This window comes from Carassius auratus, chromosome 27 (assembly GCF_003368295.1).
Source record: "Carassius auratus strain Wakin chromosome 27, ASM336829v1, whole genome shotgun sequence".
NCBI lineage: Eukaryota > Metazoa > Chordata > Actinopteri > Cypriniformes > Cyprinidae > Carassius > Carassius auratus.
In genome coordinates, this window is record NC_039269.1 from 21,315,233 (window position 1) to 21,335,589 (window position 20,357).

At 35.9% G+C, this 20,357-nt stretch overlaps 1 protein-coding gene across 1 annotated transcript; it reads right to left on the reverse strand.

Annotated features, from left to right (window-relative positions):
* Positions 1-1,354: 1,354 nt before the first annotated feature.
* On the reverse strand, positions 1,355-19,354 carry pip4k2ab (phosphatidylinositol-5-phosphate 4-kinase, type II, alpha b). The gene is made up of 11 exons (XM_026206568.1): positions 18,515-19,354; positions 13,222-13,319; positions 13,007-13,103; positions 8,422-8,574; positions 8,170-8,316; positions 7,777-7,815; positions 6,089-6,184; positions 4,282-4,395; positions 3,840-4,092; positions 2,101-2,204; positions 1,355-2,018 (listed from the first exon to the last, which is right to left on the reverse strand). Exons 1-11 carry the CDS (start codon positions 18,656-18,658, stop codon positions 1,938-1,940), a joined length of 1,326 nt encoding a protein of 441 aa, XP_026062353.1. The 5' UTR covers positions 18,659-19,354; the 3' UTR covers positions 1,355-1,937.
* Between the last annotated feature and the right edge of the window lie 1,003 nt (positions 19,355-20,357).

Sequence of the window (20,357 nt, forward strand, 5' to 3'; positions counted from 1 at the left end):
ATTAATCAGGTTAACCATTTCAGGAAAATCTTTACGTTTTTGTACCGTTAGGACTGCAACATTGACATAATATTGCAAACACGTAATACACCTGCATATTTACACATCTACACAGGAACAGCAAAACCACCTTAGGGTTCGTCCCATTCACCTTTCCCTTTTTAGAAAATAACATTTTTCAAACGTCTCTTTTAAAAAAATGATTCAAATACAAAATTAAATAATTCAGAGTAAAAAAGGCACACCCTCGCACAGTGTATATATGTCAACACATACAGTGGAATATTTAGGATTACTTTGCAAACGATATTTCAGAAGAAGACATATCACAATATCTATATACTTTTATAATACTAAAGGTCTCTGGGATCACACAAAGTTTCGACAATGATGCTGAGAGAGAGAGAGAGAGATATCAACAGAAAGAGGCAGCATTCTCTCGCTCTTTACAGTGCAGCTGAAACACTATACGCAGATTCAAGCATCTATATAGCGCCAGCACAACTGCATTCTCAAGAGAACGTCCCACTGTAAACTTGCTAAATATTGTTGTAAAAAAAGGGAGATACAAAATATGCTTCATTTTCATATGATGTTCTCTAATCGAGAGCTAAACAACATAAAACAGACAATGTTTTGTTCTTTTACTAGGGATACAAAAGTGGTAACCCATTAGGTGCTTAACACATTCTACGAATCGCTACTATTGCATGACCCTCTGCGAGGCAGTGGTAAAACTGGAATCATTTGCATAAACGTTTTGGTGCATTACATCATGTGCAAAAACAGTGGCATTATACTTAACTTTATTATCGGAGCCAATTGCAAATATTGAGCTCCTGTGCAAGACTTTACAATGCACAACAGGCAGATCATCCAAAATCCAATTTAATGATTGGATCTTAACTATAATTGCAGTAATTGATCCTGAAGTTGCATTCTTTTCCAATGTTACAAACAGATTTGCCTGCAGCTAAAGAGCAATAGTGCAATAAACACTTTTTCAATTATATGTTCCAGTTTATTTTAATTCTGACTCTGGTCATATTTGTTCAGGGCTAAACCTATTTTATATATTGAAATATATTTGATTTATTTATTGGACTTTTTTTAAATTAAAGGAATAGTTCTCTTAAAAATTAAAACATGCAATTTGATGAAAATGCACTCTGTCTCAGGCCATGCAAGAAGATGAGTCTGTTTCCTCATCAAAACGGATTTGGAGAAATTTAGCATTGCATCACTTGCTCTCCAACGGATCCTCTGGAGTGAATGGGTGCCGTCAGAAAGAGAGTCCAAACATGATAAAAAAAAAATGCACTGATGAATTTGTTTTAATGCATCTTTTTGTTTCACAAGACATTAATAGATCAGCTGGAGTTGTGTGGATTACTATCAGCTCTCATTCTGACGGCACCCATTCATTCACTGCAGAGGATCCACTGGTGAGGCATTTCTCCTAATCAGTTCATATGAAGAAACTAACTCATTTACATCTTGGAAGGTCTGAGGGTGAGTACATTTTCAGCAAATCAAATCAAATTTTGGGGTGAACTATTCCTTTGAGAACAACAAATTTTTCTCCGCAAAGAATATGAGGACAATAAATATATAAGCAGCTTCAAGAGTTCCAGTATGATAATCATACCACGTAGCTGGGCACAATAAACATCACTCAGTTTCTCAATCAACAATATCTAACACAAAGATACAGAACGCTATATATGCATGACTATATCACATGTATGCCTTATCAACCACATGGAGCCACAAACCTACCGAACAGAGGAGAAAAAGTAAACGAATTGTAAACAAAACAACTCCGACGTGATCATGTGACAAGTGGGAGAGTGACACTGGATCTGTTAACCACTGGAAAACCTCTCCCAGGATATGAGCTCATATGTGACCACCTGTTGCTCAGCCTCAGGCAGCAGTTAGGACAGAATGGTGGTGATGAAATCATAAAACCGCTTTGAGTATTGCTCGGGGTTGACCGTTGAGATCTCAGCCCCTGCCTGGAGAAAGAAAGAGCAAAAAAAAGGTGTCGATTTCTATTTATTTAATACTAGCACAGTTTATGACATATTGGACTCTCACCCCATGTTTGACCGTCTTAGCTGCGTGGGCTGCTTTCTTCTTGGCATCATATGGAGTGAGAATGTCAATCACCGCCATGAAGTAGATTTCTTTTTTGGGAGCATCTGAAAGGTAGAATGCGCTACTGTTTTTAAGCAAAATACAAATGTAATAAAGTGAGACAGAACTGTGAATTGCTTTTTGCCTCAGTGCAGCGCTGCCACTGAATATTTAACTTATATTTAATCTACTGACCTTGTGCATCCTTTTATATGCCATGCATGGCTTTGAAATGATTGGTTTTCTGGAATGCATTCAAGATTGTTGTTGCAAATACTGTTGATTTGTCACAAATCTAGCTGGATAACATCTGGATGAAACTATAAAAATGTGAAAAAATGACTTATGACAGTCTTGAAAGCATTAGTGACATGTTAAAAACTACAAATCAGTCAGTACTCAGTAATGTTATTCATCATTTTCCAGCAGAAGTACGTTTATTCATTTATTGCTTTACAGTTGCTTTACAGCTGTGTACATTTTTTTTTAGCTTGTTGCATATTTCATTTTTGTAATGAAAAAAAAGCAGGAAAATGTAACATTTAATGAATGACTATTTCTAGGAAATATAAAAAAGCATTTATAAAAGTTGCATTACAGCTGTAGAATTCCAAGATCATTTAAAATTGTATTAATTTTTTTTGTAAAGAAGCAAAGAGAACATTTAATTAATATATAATTCCAGTTTGTATATATGTGTGTGCATATATGTATATATGTGTGTGTGTAAACATTTACAAAATTTTGAAGTTGCAATACAGCTGTTTGTAAAGTCTTTTTGTAAAGACAAAATACAATTAGGTTCAATTTGTTAACTATATCTAATGCATTAACTAACAATGTGCAATACACTGTTACAGTATTTATTAATCTTTGTTAACTTTAATACAAAAACAACTGTTTACTGTTAGCCCATGTTATCCCAGATCCATTAAAGAACATTAATAGATACAACTTTTGAATTGAATAACGTGTTAGTAAACATTGGAATCAACATTAAGATTATTAAATACCCAATAAGTATTTTTCATTTGATAGTTTATGGAACCTTATTGTAAAGTGTTAACTAAAATACAACAATTTACTGATTACATATTTCTAGTATATATATATATATATATATATATATATATATATATATATATATATATATATATATATATATATATATAAAACATTGTGTGTCAGGGCAAGGAAAAAATTAACTATTGACCTGACTTGGTAAAAAATATTAAATTAAGCAATAACTGATAAAACATAACACTACATTTCTAAGCACTGAATGTGCAATATTCCACATTATAATGTAAATATAGCTTCATTTAAGATATGGTGTGTCTCTCTATACTGTTCATTGTAACATATTTTTTTCCCTCCCCAGTGTATAATGATTTTTCAAACCTGTAATTACAAATAAAATTCAGTGAGTTACTTGTTCAGTATTATTTGTGCTACAGACATGACACCTCAAATAAAAAGTGTACTGTTAGTTTTTTTTAAGTAATCTGACTAACAATTTTGGTCCGGTGAACGATAAAACAGGCAAAAAATACATTGAAAATGGCTCTCATACTATATCTAGGGAGAAGAAAATCAGAAGAGATTTAGTGGGCAAATAAGCAACACCCTAACAGTCTAAAACCATCTAGCAACACCCTAGCAACTCTGGTTAACTGAATTCTAGCTGGAAAACCACTCACTTTCATGGCTCTTGATGGCATATACGTCAATGGCGGGATCAAACTCTCCGGGGCCCAGAGGTCTATTGCTGTCTAGTGTGTTACTGGGACTGTCTGGTGGGGAGCCGGTGGCCCCTCCGTCGCTCTCCGTCCCCTCCTCTTCTCCAGCGTCGTTGTCTTCACTCTCCTCTTCGGGCTGTTCCTGCTCCCCTCGCTCCACATCATGGATCCCCACCAGCAGACTGTAGTCCATCAGCTTCAGCTGGGCCAGGAACTAGAAACACATTTTCCAAGGGATTAAGCATGAAACATTGTCTTTTTTAATTAGACACAGTTTAATGACGCAGAGGGGTGATTAGGACGAATGAGTGTTTAGATAAGAGTTTAATGGGCCAATTACACTAAACAAAGCAAATGAACAGGACGAAAGCGGTAAAGAACATGATGGATAATGCACACAGACCTCTGCGTCATTCTTCAGTTTCTCCAGGAACATTTTCTTGTTCTCCTCATCTATGTAGATTTTCTGGCCGTCATTGATGAAGTCATTGTCTTTGTAAGTTGGAAGCTCCTTGGTCTGTTGTTCACATTGGGAAATAGTGTTAAAAGTTCATCAGGAGCAACATGTGTACATTTAAGCTTTCAGTTTACGCAGCAATTAAACAGAATGTCATTGACATTTGTGACCCTGGACCACAAATCCAGTCTTAAGTCACTGGGGTATAGCAATATATATAGCAATAGCCAAAATATAGACTGTTTGGCTCAAAATTATTGATTTTTCTTTTATGCCAGGTAAAGATTGTGTTCCATGAAAATATTTAGTAAATTCCCTACTGCAAATATATTAAAACTAAATTTTTGATTAGTAATATGCATTGCTAAGAACTTCCTTTGGACAACTTCAAAGGTGATTTAGATTTTTTTTTTTGCACCTTCAGATTCCAGATTTTCAAATAGTTGTATCTCGGCCAGATATTGTTCGATCCTAATAAACCATAAATCAATGGAAAGCTTATTTATGTATAAATTGAAAATGTGATCCTTGTGACTGGTTTTGTGGTCCAGGGTCTCATATATAAACTCAGACTGTTTGGATTTGTTAATAGACTCAAAAATGAACATTTTGACAGAAATTAATGAATTTATATATAAATATTTTTACACGTAGAACAAAACGAAAGGTGATGTGGTCATTTCTGTGGCATTTGCAGCACCAAATGAAATGGCAAACGATGGTTCAGCAGCAGCAATAAATAAATAAATAAAATGCATTATAGGTGCAGTTGTATTTGGTGCTGCTAGTATCAAAGAATTAACACAATTCACATTTACTTCCTCATTAACTACAAAATCCAAACATTTAATGATGTATTTTTTGATTTTTGTTTTTGTCAACTTTCTGTTACATCTCACAAAAATTCACCATCTAAAAAAATAGTCTTTTCTGAGACTAGTCTCATCTGAGAATTCACTGAGTGAGCTTAAAAATAGCGGATCCCAGAAGCAGTGGAGTGTAATATAAAGCAGACGGCCTCCTGTGGACACTCAGAGCAACAGGGGGTGATTTAGATTTCACGATTTGAGCCAACAGACAATTACAGCATTCAAATAATTACAATCATTAAACCAAGGGTTATTTCCTAAATGCCTACTTCCAGAAACATCAGCCATTCCAAACTAAAGCCTACAGCTAGAGTCAAGATAGGGGATAGTTCACCAAAATAAATAAATAAAATAGAATAAAAATGTGGTTGCCATTTGCTCTCACATAGTTTCAAATCTGTATGGCATTCCTTTTTCCGTGGAACACAAAAGAAGATACTTAGAAAGCTTTAATAGTTTCTGTTCATATTATAAAAGTAAATGTGGTTAAAAATAACACTGGATAATATATATACATGTTTTGACCTTTTATGATTTAACATTTAATGAATATTTGAATTGATTCTTGAGCCACAGAATGAGACTTCAATCCTAACTAACAGAACATGCAGATGGACATATGAAGGTATACTATGGCTAAGCAGAACACTTAAATGCTGATACACTAGTATTCCAGTTCTTTTCCCTAATTCCATAAGAGACTGTCGAAGAAGAAGTCACTGCTTATTTCTGGAACAACTTAAAGCACCAGCCCTGGGCTCGGGTTTACAGTCCCTTGTGGGATCCAGAGGGAACGGTGATTTCCTGAGGCAAAATGCGGGGTAAAGCATGTTGAAGAAGAACACAGAGCAATATGGGACAGTTCTTTGCTGTCGTGTCCTTACGTGTCTTATGGCGCAGTAAAAGCGTGTGGCAATCCGGATGGTTTGTAGCTTTTGGCTCATGCGTGATTTGGACGGAGCCTCCTCAGGTGGACGTGGCTGCAGGGAAAAGGAGTGTCAGATGCAAGCAGCTTCACCCACAAATCAATGTGTGGAGGTGTGAGACGAGAGCTGTCTAGATAACTTTGAGGACTTGTTTTCTTAGTCATTTTTACTTTATTTCATAAAACAAAGACGTAAAGCCTTCAGAAGGAAATGGAAGAATGAAAAAGATGGAAATATCCCACATAAATGCATCAAATGAAAATGTACACTGTGATATAAAGTTGACTGATAACATGGCTGTTGTACAGTAAACAAGTAAAGACACAAAAAATCTCGGGAGAATGTTAACGGGATAGTTCACTCAATGAAAATGTTCCAAACATTTAGGAGCTTCTTTCTTCTGCTGAACACAAAAGGAGATATTCTGAAGTATGTTGGTATCCAAACAGCTTTTGATCTCCACTGACTTCCAAGGTATGGAAAAAATGGAAGTCAGTGGGTACCAGAAACTGTGTGGATACCCGCATTCTTCACAATATCTTCTTTAGTGTTTAGCAGAAGAAAGAAATTCATACTGGTTTGGATCAACTTTTCATTTTGCGAGAACTATCCCTTTTAAGGAAATCACACTTGAGAAGTAAAGGAAATATTTCATCAAATACAGTGAATGACAACAAATCTAGTCTGTATATGACACATAATTACAAATACACATCAGTTAATATTTGCTATTTTTGAGAGTATCATATACAGCATTAGAATGTAGATATAAAATCTCAATGGAGGAGGAAGTAATCAAAGAAACAATTTATCATGCCAGAAAGACTAACATGCATATAGAAAAAAACTATATATATATAGATATATAGACATGCAAATCATTCCCATGCCCTCCATTTGTACACAGCTATGAAACAACACAAGATCAGGTTTGCCTTATGTGAGAGAATCCTGTACACAAGTATAAACTGCAACTCATTAGCCTTTTATTAATGGACAGAATGTTTTTATATAGTTTCCACAGTAAATCAATGAAAAACGTGTAATCCAACAAGTCCAATGCTTCCTGAAGACAAGTACTCAATCTCTGATCTATTATTTACAATGGTTTCTGTTACCATCTCTTTACATCCAGAGATCAGTACACTTAAATTACAGTGTAAAACAATAGAGTATCACAGTATACAGAGACACTAGGGTTCTTGGGTTTAAATTAATCCAATTACCTTCATTCTTCTCAGGACCATTACTTAAATAAATTAAATAATACCCCTGGACTAAGAAGTGCAGTTCCCCACACTCCGAAGCAAATTAAATAAAGCAAACACTGAACAAAAAAGGAGCACAGAGAGTATTTGTTCTAAGGAATGGAGTAGAAAATGGGATCTTTCACACAGGAGAATTTTATTGGAGAGTTTATTAATACACAACACACATGGAAAGGAAAATGATGTTATAATTGTGAATATAATGTTTGTTTCCTTACACATCATTTCCAAACTCGGACATGCAATAATACATTCAGTTCAGACATGCAGTTCATTTTCTAATGTAATAACAAACTGAAGCACAGAAGTTCACCCCTTTTCCAAAATTCTATTCCTTTTACATATAATAATAAAAAAGAAAAATGAGGGAGAGTTTACCTTTTCTTTGTCGCTAGCCTCTCTTGCCACTGTGGATCCCTAAAAAAGTACATAAAGTCGTCATAAAAAACAAACAAACATTTATTCTCATTAAACCATGACTTTTTTATTTTTATTCTATAGAACAATCTTTTCAGAAGTTATTTAACTTGCTTCAAAGACACATTTAAAACAATTCAAGATTTGTTCATGAATCAGACATCACATGAACATGAGACACGAACGTACCAGGGAAAACTAGGGTGGATTTCATGATTTTCTGCGAACAATGATATAAAATTATTGTATGCATTGAAATAGCATATGTTTTATGGACTGATTTCAGGATACCCCCATCCATTCATTTTCATTATACCAAAGACAAGACAGGCTCTTCAAACTACAATTACTCACCTTCAGGTCATATTTTTTGTAAACAGGCAACCGGTGACTGAAGACGTTACGAGTGACGATCATGTAGGTCTCATCTCCATCCACTGTGAGGCGATACATACCCAGAAACTGAGGGAGCAGCGTGTTTCCATGGCACTCGACTATATACTACATTGAGCCAATGCGAAAAAAAAAAAAAGAAAAGATTCACTTCAAAGCTTGTGAGACTCCTCGTAGGATCATTTTAACAAAGAAATAGATGCTTCCCTTTACCTGGTGGTACTTTTTCAAAATATTGTGCATCTCGGCCACGTCCTCGCTGGTGATGATCTTGATGACATACCTCTTGTTGTACGAAGTGTGGAAACGAGCTCCACTACGGCCCTGAGCGTCACTGGGAATTGGGGCCCTGCGTGTCAGAGAGTTCTGCCATGGGAGGAAAGAACAGTGAAGGATTTCACACGGCCAGGCTTGCACTTAAATAACTTCAATAAATCGGTGAGAAGCTACTGGCACTTCTCCTAGACTGCAGTTTGCAGGCAGCCTGGAATGCCATGTCTGGGTGCCTCTTTTATTGAACCTCATCACAAACTGATTTTGCTCATTTGGGTGGCAAAGCATCCTCTTCTATGGCAATGGGAAAAATGAGAAAGAACGTGTGGCAGTTAGTGCCCTGTGCAGAAAGACAGAAGTCAGTGGGTTTGCCTTAAAATGGCATTATTCAAGCAGCAAAAGCACAGCTGCGTTACTGCCTGTGCTTTGGACGCCATCTTTAGTATAGCTGCCAAAAATGCAAGGTCTCTGCCGTTCACTGCAATAGACACACTCTGTGTTGCAGTTGTACTGAGCGGGATTCACTTTCAAGATGTTAAAAGCTGTCACAAATTTCTGATGAAAAATTATTTAGTAAATCAGTGGTTCTCCATTGGTTCTGCTTTAGGATTCCAGATCTGAATACCAAGAACTGTTCAAACTGTCAAGGTTATCAACAAATCGATCTGAAATAATAATCTATTAGTAATACAATTGAACTGCATTGGCCGAACAATATGCAAAATTATTTAAGTTATTTTTGACCTTATACATGCTTTTGGAGATATACTAGCATTTTCTCATGATTATTAGAAGCCTATTTTACTATTAATTTCTTGGTTAGCTGCATTAGCATTGTTTTTTTCCTCACTGCTGTCCCTATCTCAGAACAGGCCACATAAGGCAGTATTTTTGGGTTATGATGACCCACCAGTTGTGAACATCTCTTCTTGATTTTAATATCATTTGTGTTTATTGATTTGAAGATGTTTTACTGAAGTCATCTTGAAACATTCAACCACAAATGCATCAAAAATTGGCACTTTCACTTCAATGAAATGTAAATGCTGATTTCTACAGTCCCTGTGCTGGGTCAACAGTAGTGTAAGTGTAGTACTGAAGTATTCTGGGAGATGGGCCAAATTCAATACAGTATTTTCAGCATATGGCATTTAAATTGATCTGAGCATGAAAAATCGAATGACGGCTGTAGAAATAAAAAACCTGATATTATTGCAGTTTACTTATAAAACTTCTACATATGAACCGAGAAACACAATGTTTCATTTTAAAGAGGTCACATCATGAGTAATTGACATTGATTCACAGGTTAATGGATCAAAGTTGAATAACCATTTCAATTTTAGAAATTAAATCAACATTGATATTTCAACATCTTACTTTTCATATAGATTTTCAATGTTTTGTCTTCAACTAAATATGATTGTTCATTTATACATATTTTGTTAACCTTTTTACGACCATTTAGAACTAAATGTGGTTTCAACGATTTTCAACATTGAATCAACAACAACTGACAGATTCCAGCTGTGAAAGTTACTTGAAGACCTTAAACTTCACATGCACAGGGTCTCAACAGCTTGTGCGGACCATCTCAGGGTGAATGTGTCAAGGTGCACTGTAGACATTGCAAAGAGTCTTACTGAAGGATGAGGCAGAAAATATTATATTGGACATGACAAATTTGCAGTCGATGTGTGAACAGACTGAAAAGATGTGCGCATACGCAATAGTCACATTGAGGATGTGCAATGTTTAGTATACTAATCATTATATAGTGACCCTTGCAAATCATTTGAACTGTGTCAGTACATCATAATTAGAATGAGGCATCAGTTTACTGTCGGGGATTTGTTGTGTCACGCCGCATTCAGTGTAGTGAGACAGCATCACTCGTTATATTGGGCTCTATAGTATTTTGTCACATCACGCGCATCCCGTGTAGACATGGTGAGAGCCACGTTAATGCATGTGAACACTGATTTCCATTCACTTTCATGTCTATTTGTGTCTGAAAAACCATTTTTCTCAGTAAGTATATTTCTATACTTCATGCTGACATAAAATTTCTGAAATTAATAACTAATAATTAATTAATAACTAATTTGTATCTTCTAATCTTTTAATTTGTATGTTCTATAATATTTATCTATGCTTGCAATATGTTTATTTCCTATGCTGTTTCACTCACCTACGAAAAAAGCTCAATCATTGATAATTTATTTCAAAAAGAGCTATTCAAGTCATCTGGTGATTTGTTTTTCCATATCACAATATATTGCAGAAAAACTAAGTTTTTTTTACAATATCAAGTCAGTAACAGTAGTGAACAATAATATGACTCAAGTAAGAGTAAAAAAGTAGTTTGCTGAAAAACTAAGAAGTTAAGTCAATGTGTTAAAACGTACTTTAGTAATATTCTTCTGTTTTTACCCAAAATGAGACATTGTGAGAATTATGGAGCAGGGTAAACCCTAGCACTCACGTACTGTAATGTCTGCTTCACAAGTGAGACCCAGGAAATCCCTTATATGTACAAATGCACCAGATATCACTACAGCTAAATAACATGGAGATAGAGATGCTTTGACTGATGAAACACAATTTAAGATATTTTAAGATAAGATATGTCTTTCATACTTTCCTGGACCTTGACAGTGTAATTTACTTGGCAGTCAATGGGACAGTCACAAGCCTCCAAGTTTTAATCTAAAATATCTTAAATTGTCTTCCGAAGATGAACAAAGCTATTATGGGTTTGGAACGACATGGGGGTAAGTGATTAATGACAAGATTTTCATTTTGGGGTGGAGTATCCCTTTAGAGGCTTAGTTCACCCAGATAGCAAATTTATGTAATTAATGACTTACCCTCATGTTGTTTCAAACCCATAAAACCTCCATGTATCTTCTGAACACAGTTTAAGATATTTTAGATTTAGTCCGAGAGCTCTCATTCCCTCCATTGAAGCTGTGTGTACGGTCTACTGTCCATGTCCAGAAAGGTAAGAAAAACATCATCAAAGTAGTCCATGTGACATCAGAGGGTCAGTTAGAATTTTTTGAAACATTGAAAATACATTTTGGTCCAAAAATAGCAAAAACGATGACTTTATTCAGCATTGTCTTCTCTTCCGTGTCTGTTGTAAGACAGTTCAAAACAAAGCAATCTGGATATCCGGTTCGCGAACGAATCATTCAGTTCACCAAATCGAATTGAATCGTTTTAAATGGTTCGCATCTCTAATACGCATTAATCCACAAATGACTTAAGCTGTTAACTTTTTTAATGTGGCTGACACTCCCTCTGAGTTCAAACAAACCAATATAATTCATGTACTCAAACAGTACACTGACTGTACTGCTGTGAAGAGAGAACTGAAGATGAACACAGACCCGAGTCAGACCTGTCTGTAATTGGCTGTCTATAGTTTGATAAGCATAAGCGGGCTCTGAGCATTTCCGACAAGCCACCTTTCACAATAATGGTATCTATCCGTTAAATAACTTAAAGTGTGCAAAGTAACTTTCCAAAATATAACAAACACATAACTAATATTAAGCAAGGACAGAATTAAATAATATAAGAATAATATATAAATCCTGGAAATTAATTCAAATAACTGAGGGTTATTTACAAGGAGATCATATTGTGCACATACTAAAACATTCAACTTGTGGTCAGCCGTGCCCATGACTTTCATTAATAAAATAGCTTTGAAACTGTTTCGTTACATTATATTTCTCAGCCACAAGGAGGTAAAGGTACTGTTTTTGAAGTAACTAAACACAAGTAACTCAAGTAACTAAAGCTTAATTGTTTGTAGAAAGAGAGAGATGAGCAAGTGCAGGTATTTCACACATGCTTCACATAACTTCAATCCCTCTTTCTAGAAAATTAAATTAAATTAATTCAAATAAATGTGATCTTACAGCACTATTTTATCATTTTTACCCTTCTGATCAAATATTTATTCAAATATCCAGCTTTAACTTGTCAATGCTGGCAAATGGCCAAACGAGGCGAAGCATTATTTTCTAATAATTCACTTATTCCGCTTATACTACGGTTACACCTCAGATAACGTTCATATGTATTTCAAGACATTTGTTCGTCCTTAAAATGCTCATGTGTATTTAACTTCTTACGCATTTCAACCCACACCTCTGTTGCTAATTCCAAAACGTGATTTTAGACCGGAGTAACAGTGGCTTGAGCTGTTGATAACAGACATATGTAGTTAATAATGAAGTAATTATAGAGAGAGAGACAGATTAAGAGTATGTAAATTGCTTGAGTTTGTTCGTCTCTCAACAGTGTTCAGCAGCATCGTCTCTAATAATAGCAAAACTGTAAGTTAATCTGTTTCAAGAACAGCAGTGGCTTTGCCTCGCTTGTGAGAAATGTCATGTAGCTGTTAAGTTGCTAAACTATTTCCTAATAAAGCACTGATAAAGAACAGCACTGACAACATTTTTCTGTGTCCACGAGAAGCACTTGACCACTTATTTAAGCACTTATGTACCTGATATTCCTGATCATCAATGGAGAACCGCTCTCTCAGATTGCGGAAGACTAGAGGACAGTACTCCTTAAACTTGAAATGGCTTGGCATGTTCTCTCTTTGGAAGTAGAAAAAGGTGCAAAAGCTGATAACTAACAAAAGCAAAGCAATGAACATATACATAGCAAAATTATCAGACAAAGTAAAAAAAACAATCTGGAGTCTGTCTTTCTTACTTGTTGAAGAGGTGGTTGTCCACCTTGATCTTTGAGTTGGCTTTAAAGTCATCAGGCATCAGCATAACAGGAATCTGGATGTGACTGAGTTCATTTATCTGGAAGAAAGTAACAGGGAGAAAATGATTCAATAATGCCAGATTACTAAATAATTCGAACAGCTGAAGCATTTCTAAAAAAGCTTTATATCTGTTATACAGGAGACTTCTGGACCTGCTCCAAATGAATAAATCAGAGCCTTTTCTTATTTACCGAGAACTATCTGCAGTACAGGGGCCATTCCTCAAAATGTGCTGCACTGATGGACCGCTGCCAAGAAACAACTTCCTTTCACTAACAGCAGCAGCAGTGAAAAGCAGAGCCGTCTGTGCCAACAGAGTAAGCATTACTTATTGGCTGGACTGTCCACTTCCTTTTATATTGTTTTAAATAATTCAGTACACGACAAGTGGTCTTTCATGGGCAATAGCACATGCATGACCTCAAGTCAATTGACTGACTGAGAAAGGTGCCTACTTATCTAAGGCTAACCAGATTTTGGTGTACACATCCGTTTGTCAAACATGCTGGAATCCAACCTGGCTATTTTGACACTCCTTTTCCATCATATGAACACACCACACACACACACACACACACACACACACACACACACACACACACAATGACGTGTTGTGTGTATGCAGAGAGTTATTTTTGTGCATCTTCCTGTGCCTCCATCTGTCCCTGCTGCATAAGGGGGTGTCCTCTTGATGATTAAGAAGCATTTCAGTAAAGAAGGTCATGCTTTGTGATTTAAAACAAAGCCAAACAGTCATCCACAAAGAGATAATAAAGAAAAACTGGGGGTGAGGGCAGCGAGTTCACTGAGAGCAGCAATGAAACAGCAGCAGCTGAAAATGGGAAAGGACAAACTCACGGTCAACCAGCCTGAGCCTGTCTGACGCAAACTCACACACAATGTATGTCCCATGCGATTCAGAGTAAAACTGTTTTGAATTTCTTAGTATGAATTTAATTATAAAATTGAATAATAATTATATTTTCTCTTTTTGTTAGAAAAAACTATAAATATGCAATATTAACAAATAATACATAGAAAAATATATTAAATTTTTATAATACATAATTATACTTTTTTATATTAATTGATAAAATATACATGTATGTTAGATATAACATATATATATATTTAAAGATATATTAAAATTATATTATTAATTTAATGACAAAATATTTTAAGTCTATAATATTTAAATATATATTTGAATATATAATTAATAAAATTGTTTCATAAATAAATACTATTATATTAGTGGTCGACCGATACATAATAAATATACACAGTACACACATACATATTGTGTACACAACTTTTATTTTGGATGCGATTAATTGTTGCCCTGCACCAATATAAATAAAAGTAACATTAAGCATTTAAAACTAAATATTCTGCTTGAAAGCAGTGTATGCATTATCATTTTACAATTAATGCTAATAACAAAATAAAATTGGTAATAAGAACTGTGACTTGATAAATATAAGTAGTGCGGCCAAAGTGTGTTGATATAATTACATGCACATATAGATAGTAAATGGCGTAGTGGATCTTGACCCCCACCCCTTTACAGTCAGTTATATAATCAACATACAATTTCATTTGGATAAAGCCATTGAGATTAATCAAGCAAGCAACCAGAGGCTTTTCTGGCAGAGTAGGCCACGTGTTTTCTGAAAGCCACACTAGAACATGTGAGCCATTAACATTACAAGTGATTTCATACTTCTTTTTATTGCATTTCAAATCAGAGCGGAAATAATTCCATTACTAAAACCTGTTTTAGGGGTGTGGATTAGATGAGAGAGAAGAGATGAATCGTAAAGAAGTATGAAACACATAGACAGGCATCATGCATACGCAGGACATTGTTGGATATATATATGTGCTTAGAGGAGGGGTTGTATTGGCCTAAATTATAAAAATAGGCTATAAACGCACAGGCGATGTTCATGAACACTACATTTATGAGGACGAAAGATCTCAGCATCAGTAAATTGAAACACGAAGGATGGATGGGAAGAATGTGCTAATGATGTTTGGGAGCATAAACCTGCAGGCAACACTGATTCATCTTGGGGTTTAGTGATGTTATCCTACTCAAGCACACAATCACTTTCAAGATGGAGTTCATGTCAAAAATTGACAATCTATGTCTTTATATATTCACACACACACACACACACACACACACACACACAGCCAGGCTCTAGGCCTGATGAGAAAATAAATAAAAAGGCCATTCACACAACCTCTCCATTTCAAACCTGGGATGCTGGCTTGTGTTTTTCTATACTCAGAGGAGCTCGATTTGTAAAGTATTCCTTCCTAATCAAACACTCTGATGTTGACAGACGACACAACTCTTGCACCAAATTTCACTCGCTTAGACTTAAACATTCAGTCGGAGACTCATATACTACAGTACATACTATGAGTTAGTGAAGCATGAAGTCACTCAAATAATACACTGTAAAAATGATCACGATTTTAACCGTAAAAGACTGCAAAAATGCTACAGTAAAAACCTGTTTATTGGTTAACCATAAGTTTTCGAACTACCGAACCGATTTTTTTATGAATCATTTTATTACCGTGAATTTAAGTAAAGTCTGTAAAACCTAAAATGCTTCTACCGTATATATATATATATATATATATATATATATATATTTTTTTTTTTTTTTTACATACAATTCTGGCAACCACCACAGCTTCCAGTATTTTACCGTAAATTTCACAGATATATATATATATATATATATATATATATATATATATATATATATATATATATATATTTTTTTTTTTTTTTGTACTGCCTGAAACTGTTTGCCCTTAAACACTGGATGTTGCAAGTTAATTTACAGATAATTAACTCAGCACAATGGCCTACAAAGTCTTAATATCAGATATCAGGGTCTACAAGATTCCTAGATAAAAGTATTATTTTAACGAATTGGTTAAAGCTGCGGTAGGGAACTTTTGACGCTCTAGCGGTTAATAAACAGAACTGCTTGTGTCTTGCGGAAGAACATCGTAGCCGGAACTACTTCTCTCTGTTTATGTCTATGAAGAATCATAAAGGTATTGGGTTACTCCGCCGCGGTACCCCCGAAGCAATCTAAAATAGTCAGAATATAAACACTTATTATAGGTGCACCCTAGTGATTCAGGACAAGCTAAAAACACGGTTTGGAAAATGGATTCATGGTGTACTCGCTTATTATATATATTTTTCTACATTTTGAACACAAACAAAGTTACGGACCGCAGCTCTGATTGGTTGTTTCTTACCGGGAGCGATGGATTTCTGCAAATGGCAATAGGACCACTGGGAGGAGCCAGAGGAGATTGATTTTTTCACAGATTATCTGTCTCATATTCTACTGTCAGGACATAATGACAGGTTTTACAAATATGTAAAAAATATATTTTTACAAAAGTTACCTACTGCAGCTTTAATTGGCCTACAAACCAATTCTGACATGGATGCCACCAAAATAATAAATATGATTATGAACATCATCATTATCCAGTTATCATTTTCTGGATATTGTGACATTGCCACGTGATTCTATGGTATTCCAATGATGCCATAAAATTAATAAACTAACAAAAAGACGTAAATGAAATTTAGATTTTTTTCCAGTAGTATCTGCGAGTCCTACAGAGTACACAAAAACAATTATCTCGAGTTCAATGTATAAATGAATAATTATTCTACTGTAGAGTTTGCACCTCCACACAACACAAAGGTTACAAATAATGGTTTTAATGCATCTTCTCAATACATGTGCATTACAAGAGCAACACAAGGCTCCCAGACACTGGTGTTCAGATTCCCAGGAGACCAATTAAAGGTTTGTCAGATACCTGGAAATCTTCCATTCCCACAGGAGAAGCTCTCTTTAAACGTGTCATGTTGTTTCAGGTTTGAAACACACACACACACACACGCACACACATATTTAGTCCTACAGTTGGAGTTAATAATAGGAAAAAAATAACACTTTTCTTGGAATGAATTATTAGAAATAAGAGAATAGAAAAGGTCATAAATATAAAAATCTGTTTATTATGAGTTCACTAGGTAAATGAGAAATAAAAGAGCATTCTTGAGGCATTAAGTGCTGGCGAAGGATGAGAGATCAGGAATCTCAATGCGGTCTGTACAGCAGTCTGTATAGTTATTCATTCAGCGTCTCCAACAATCACGACTGTGTGCCAGAGCCTCTCATCTGAGCTAACACTCACTGTGCTTGCTGACACAATCATTACACTGATTCTTGAGGACCGGGACAAAACATGTCACATAACTGAAAAACAGACATTTCGTTTTCAAGAAATTCTTTTGAAGGATTCGTTCAGATTTATCACAATTATTCACCAACATTTGATGGTAATATCTTGCTTTTATGTTTTCCCTTTCCTGTTACTCAATATGGATCAACACCAGCAGATACATAAATAATGTGTCAAATGAAATACAAATATTTACAAACCAAGCATTCATGTCGAAGAATTAATCAGCTGTCACCACAGGATGCTTTGAAACTGAATTTCAGCACCATCTGTTGAATTTTCACCACCATCAGATGTAGTGATAATATAATATGTTAATGCTATGATAACAATATGCATATCACACATTTTAAAGTAGCCATTTTGTCTTGCTGGTTTTACAACTAGGACCTAACCCACTTAAATGACCTAAAAATCTTAATTTATTAACAATTCAAGTGAGAGAGTTGATCATATTATGGCACAATCGTTTATAACAGTATAGAGTCTGTGTGAGCTCATAACAGGTGAAATATGTATGGACCTTCGGAATGAAAGCTGAATTTGATTTGAATAACTATTAAGGAATAATAATGTTAAAAATGTTTTTAAAGCTATATAAAGAATCAAAAAATTATATTCTAATTTTACTAGTAGCCTACATTAAATATCTGCTTTTGTTCTTAGATTTAACATACATGTCAATACATATAAATGAAAACAAGTGTAAATGTTGCCTGTTTAAAACTGAAGTGCCATGTTTTGCATCGATTATTGATCGTGTCGCGCGAGGACAAATAGCTCGCGTCGATGTTTCGAGTCTAGAAAGAAGGAAACGCTACAGTTTAACGAGGGATCAAGAAGCCGCAAGAAAACTGTCGCACGTGCCCTCAATCCGCTCACGCTGAGCATCGCAGCTGTTATAAACCTGTAAGAAAACTGGACCCTTACCGAGTGGTTCACTCCCCACATCAAGACGCTGAGCAGCGGGTCACTGGCCCGAAACAGCTTCACCTTCTGAGACACGAAATGTTTCTTCTTGGTTTTGGTTTTCCTGGCGATGGATGCAGCGAGGTTGCTGGCTGCAGAGGCCATGTTTAGCGAGCAGGCTCGGATGAATGAAATCCCTCTCTGTGGCGAGGTCTTGACACGAGCTGTTCGGAATCAGCAGCGCCCCGCCGGATCTCGACATGCAATTTGTCCCTTTCGTTATTTAATGCATCGCGTTCACGCATCCCTCTGCAAACGCGCAGCTGACGAGCGATGAAAAACTCTCAGAAAGCCCGCTATCCACCAACTCCCACCAGCTAACTGCTAGCTGTCATTGACGTTAGCTTGAAGGTTACAGTTGGCTGGATGTGTGCGCTACCAACTCATTCACACACACAGCTTTGCGAACTAAATCTTAAGCCCGCCCGGCAAAGCATCCCAGAGGCTCCAACGAATAATATCCGTGTTCATCATGAAATGTCACAAAAAGTAAATAGATGCACAAATTCAGAATGCAGAGATTTTACACCACCCCGTTATAAAAAGGTGTGTCGCCTTATTTAAATCACGGCGAAACCCCGTTAACAAGCGTTATTATGGTCGACCACTTGCAAATCTCACAGTGCGAACGAAACTAACAAAAAAACAGGCAAAATACTAAAAAGGTAACAACTACTCTCTAGCTGAAGTCAAGCCCGACGCAGAGAGGGCATCTGAGCCCATCCACTGCGGATGTGCTGTAGGCAGCAGCTGGAGCAGGGTTCACTGTCTCTCTGACAGCTCTGCTTTAGCTCAGCTCAGCACGCTGACACATAAATCTTGTGTTTCACGTACTGCTTTTGGTCTGGCGCCACCCTCGGGTTGACACGGCAACAGCACAATGAAATCCAAGAAGTCCTAATGGTTCACTCATCTCGATTTGGTTTTTGGTCAGTAATATAAGCTTTTTAGGCTCAGTCTTCAACGATAAAAATAAATAAAGCTGTCTGAAAACAAGAAATCAGCAGTCTAACGGTACCCTGTGCAAAAACAAAAACGAATCCACGCAGAAGAAATGTCGCCGAGGACGTAAAACCAATTAATTCCATAAAGCGTAGCTGGATAATCAAAATTATTGTAGGATTATAATACAAATATACCTAAAACCTTTAATATGCATGTTATTTTTTTTAGGATACTTTGTATTTCATGCAGATATAGTCACAGGCCTTCGAAAATGTTTGGAAGAGCACATTTAATCAGCCTACATTTAATTAGATTTAAAACCATGTTCCGTATTAAAGTTACATTTTTGTTTATAAATAGACCTAGATTTTACACGAATTAATAGCACTAATGAGAAATATGCTGTACACTCCTATGTTTTATGGAGCGGGACGCCTCATGGGGGCAGACATGTTAAGATCACAGAATTATCTCGCTAATCTTGTTATCGGACACTTTTGCTCACAGAATAAATTAACCTGATGGCGCCTAGGGGATTTTTGAAATGGCATTAGTAAATGATTTTTTTTTTGTATGATACATTCACATTGCAAGTGTAACTGTAAGTTAAAAATGATGCAAAACACACACACAGAGAAGGTCTAAACTGAAATCGCTTGGCATATGTAGCTTATACTTTCTAGATAATAATACCGTCCCCTCCGTCTTAATCGCTCGCCTTTTACAATCAGAAGGTAATAAACACTACTTCTAACATGCTCTCAAAGGCGCATCTTTCGGTGTTTTACTGCCCTCTTTAGGCATCATGATGGCATTATTCTTAACCACGTCATGCCGCTACTCATCATAGTATAAATTA

Bases quoted from the DNA above. Each gene is read 5' to 3' on its own strand.
- pip4k2ab (XM_026206568.1), bottom strand. From the start codon at position 18,658: ATGGCCTCTGCAGCCAGCAACCTCGCTGCATCCATCGCCAGGAAAACC. The intron at 8,317-8,421 runs GTAAAGGGAAGC...GGCTCAATGTAG, and splicing joins TTTTGAAAAAGTACCACCAG to TATATAGTCGAGTGCCATGG. The intron at 4,396-6,088 runs GTAAGGACACGA...TGTGAACAACAG, and splicing joins TTTACTGCGCCATAAGACAC to ACCAAGGAGCTTCCAACTTA.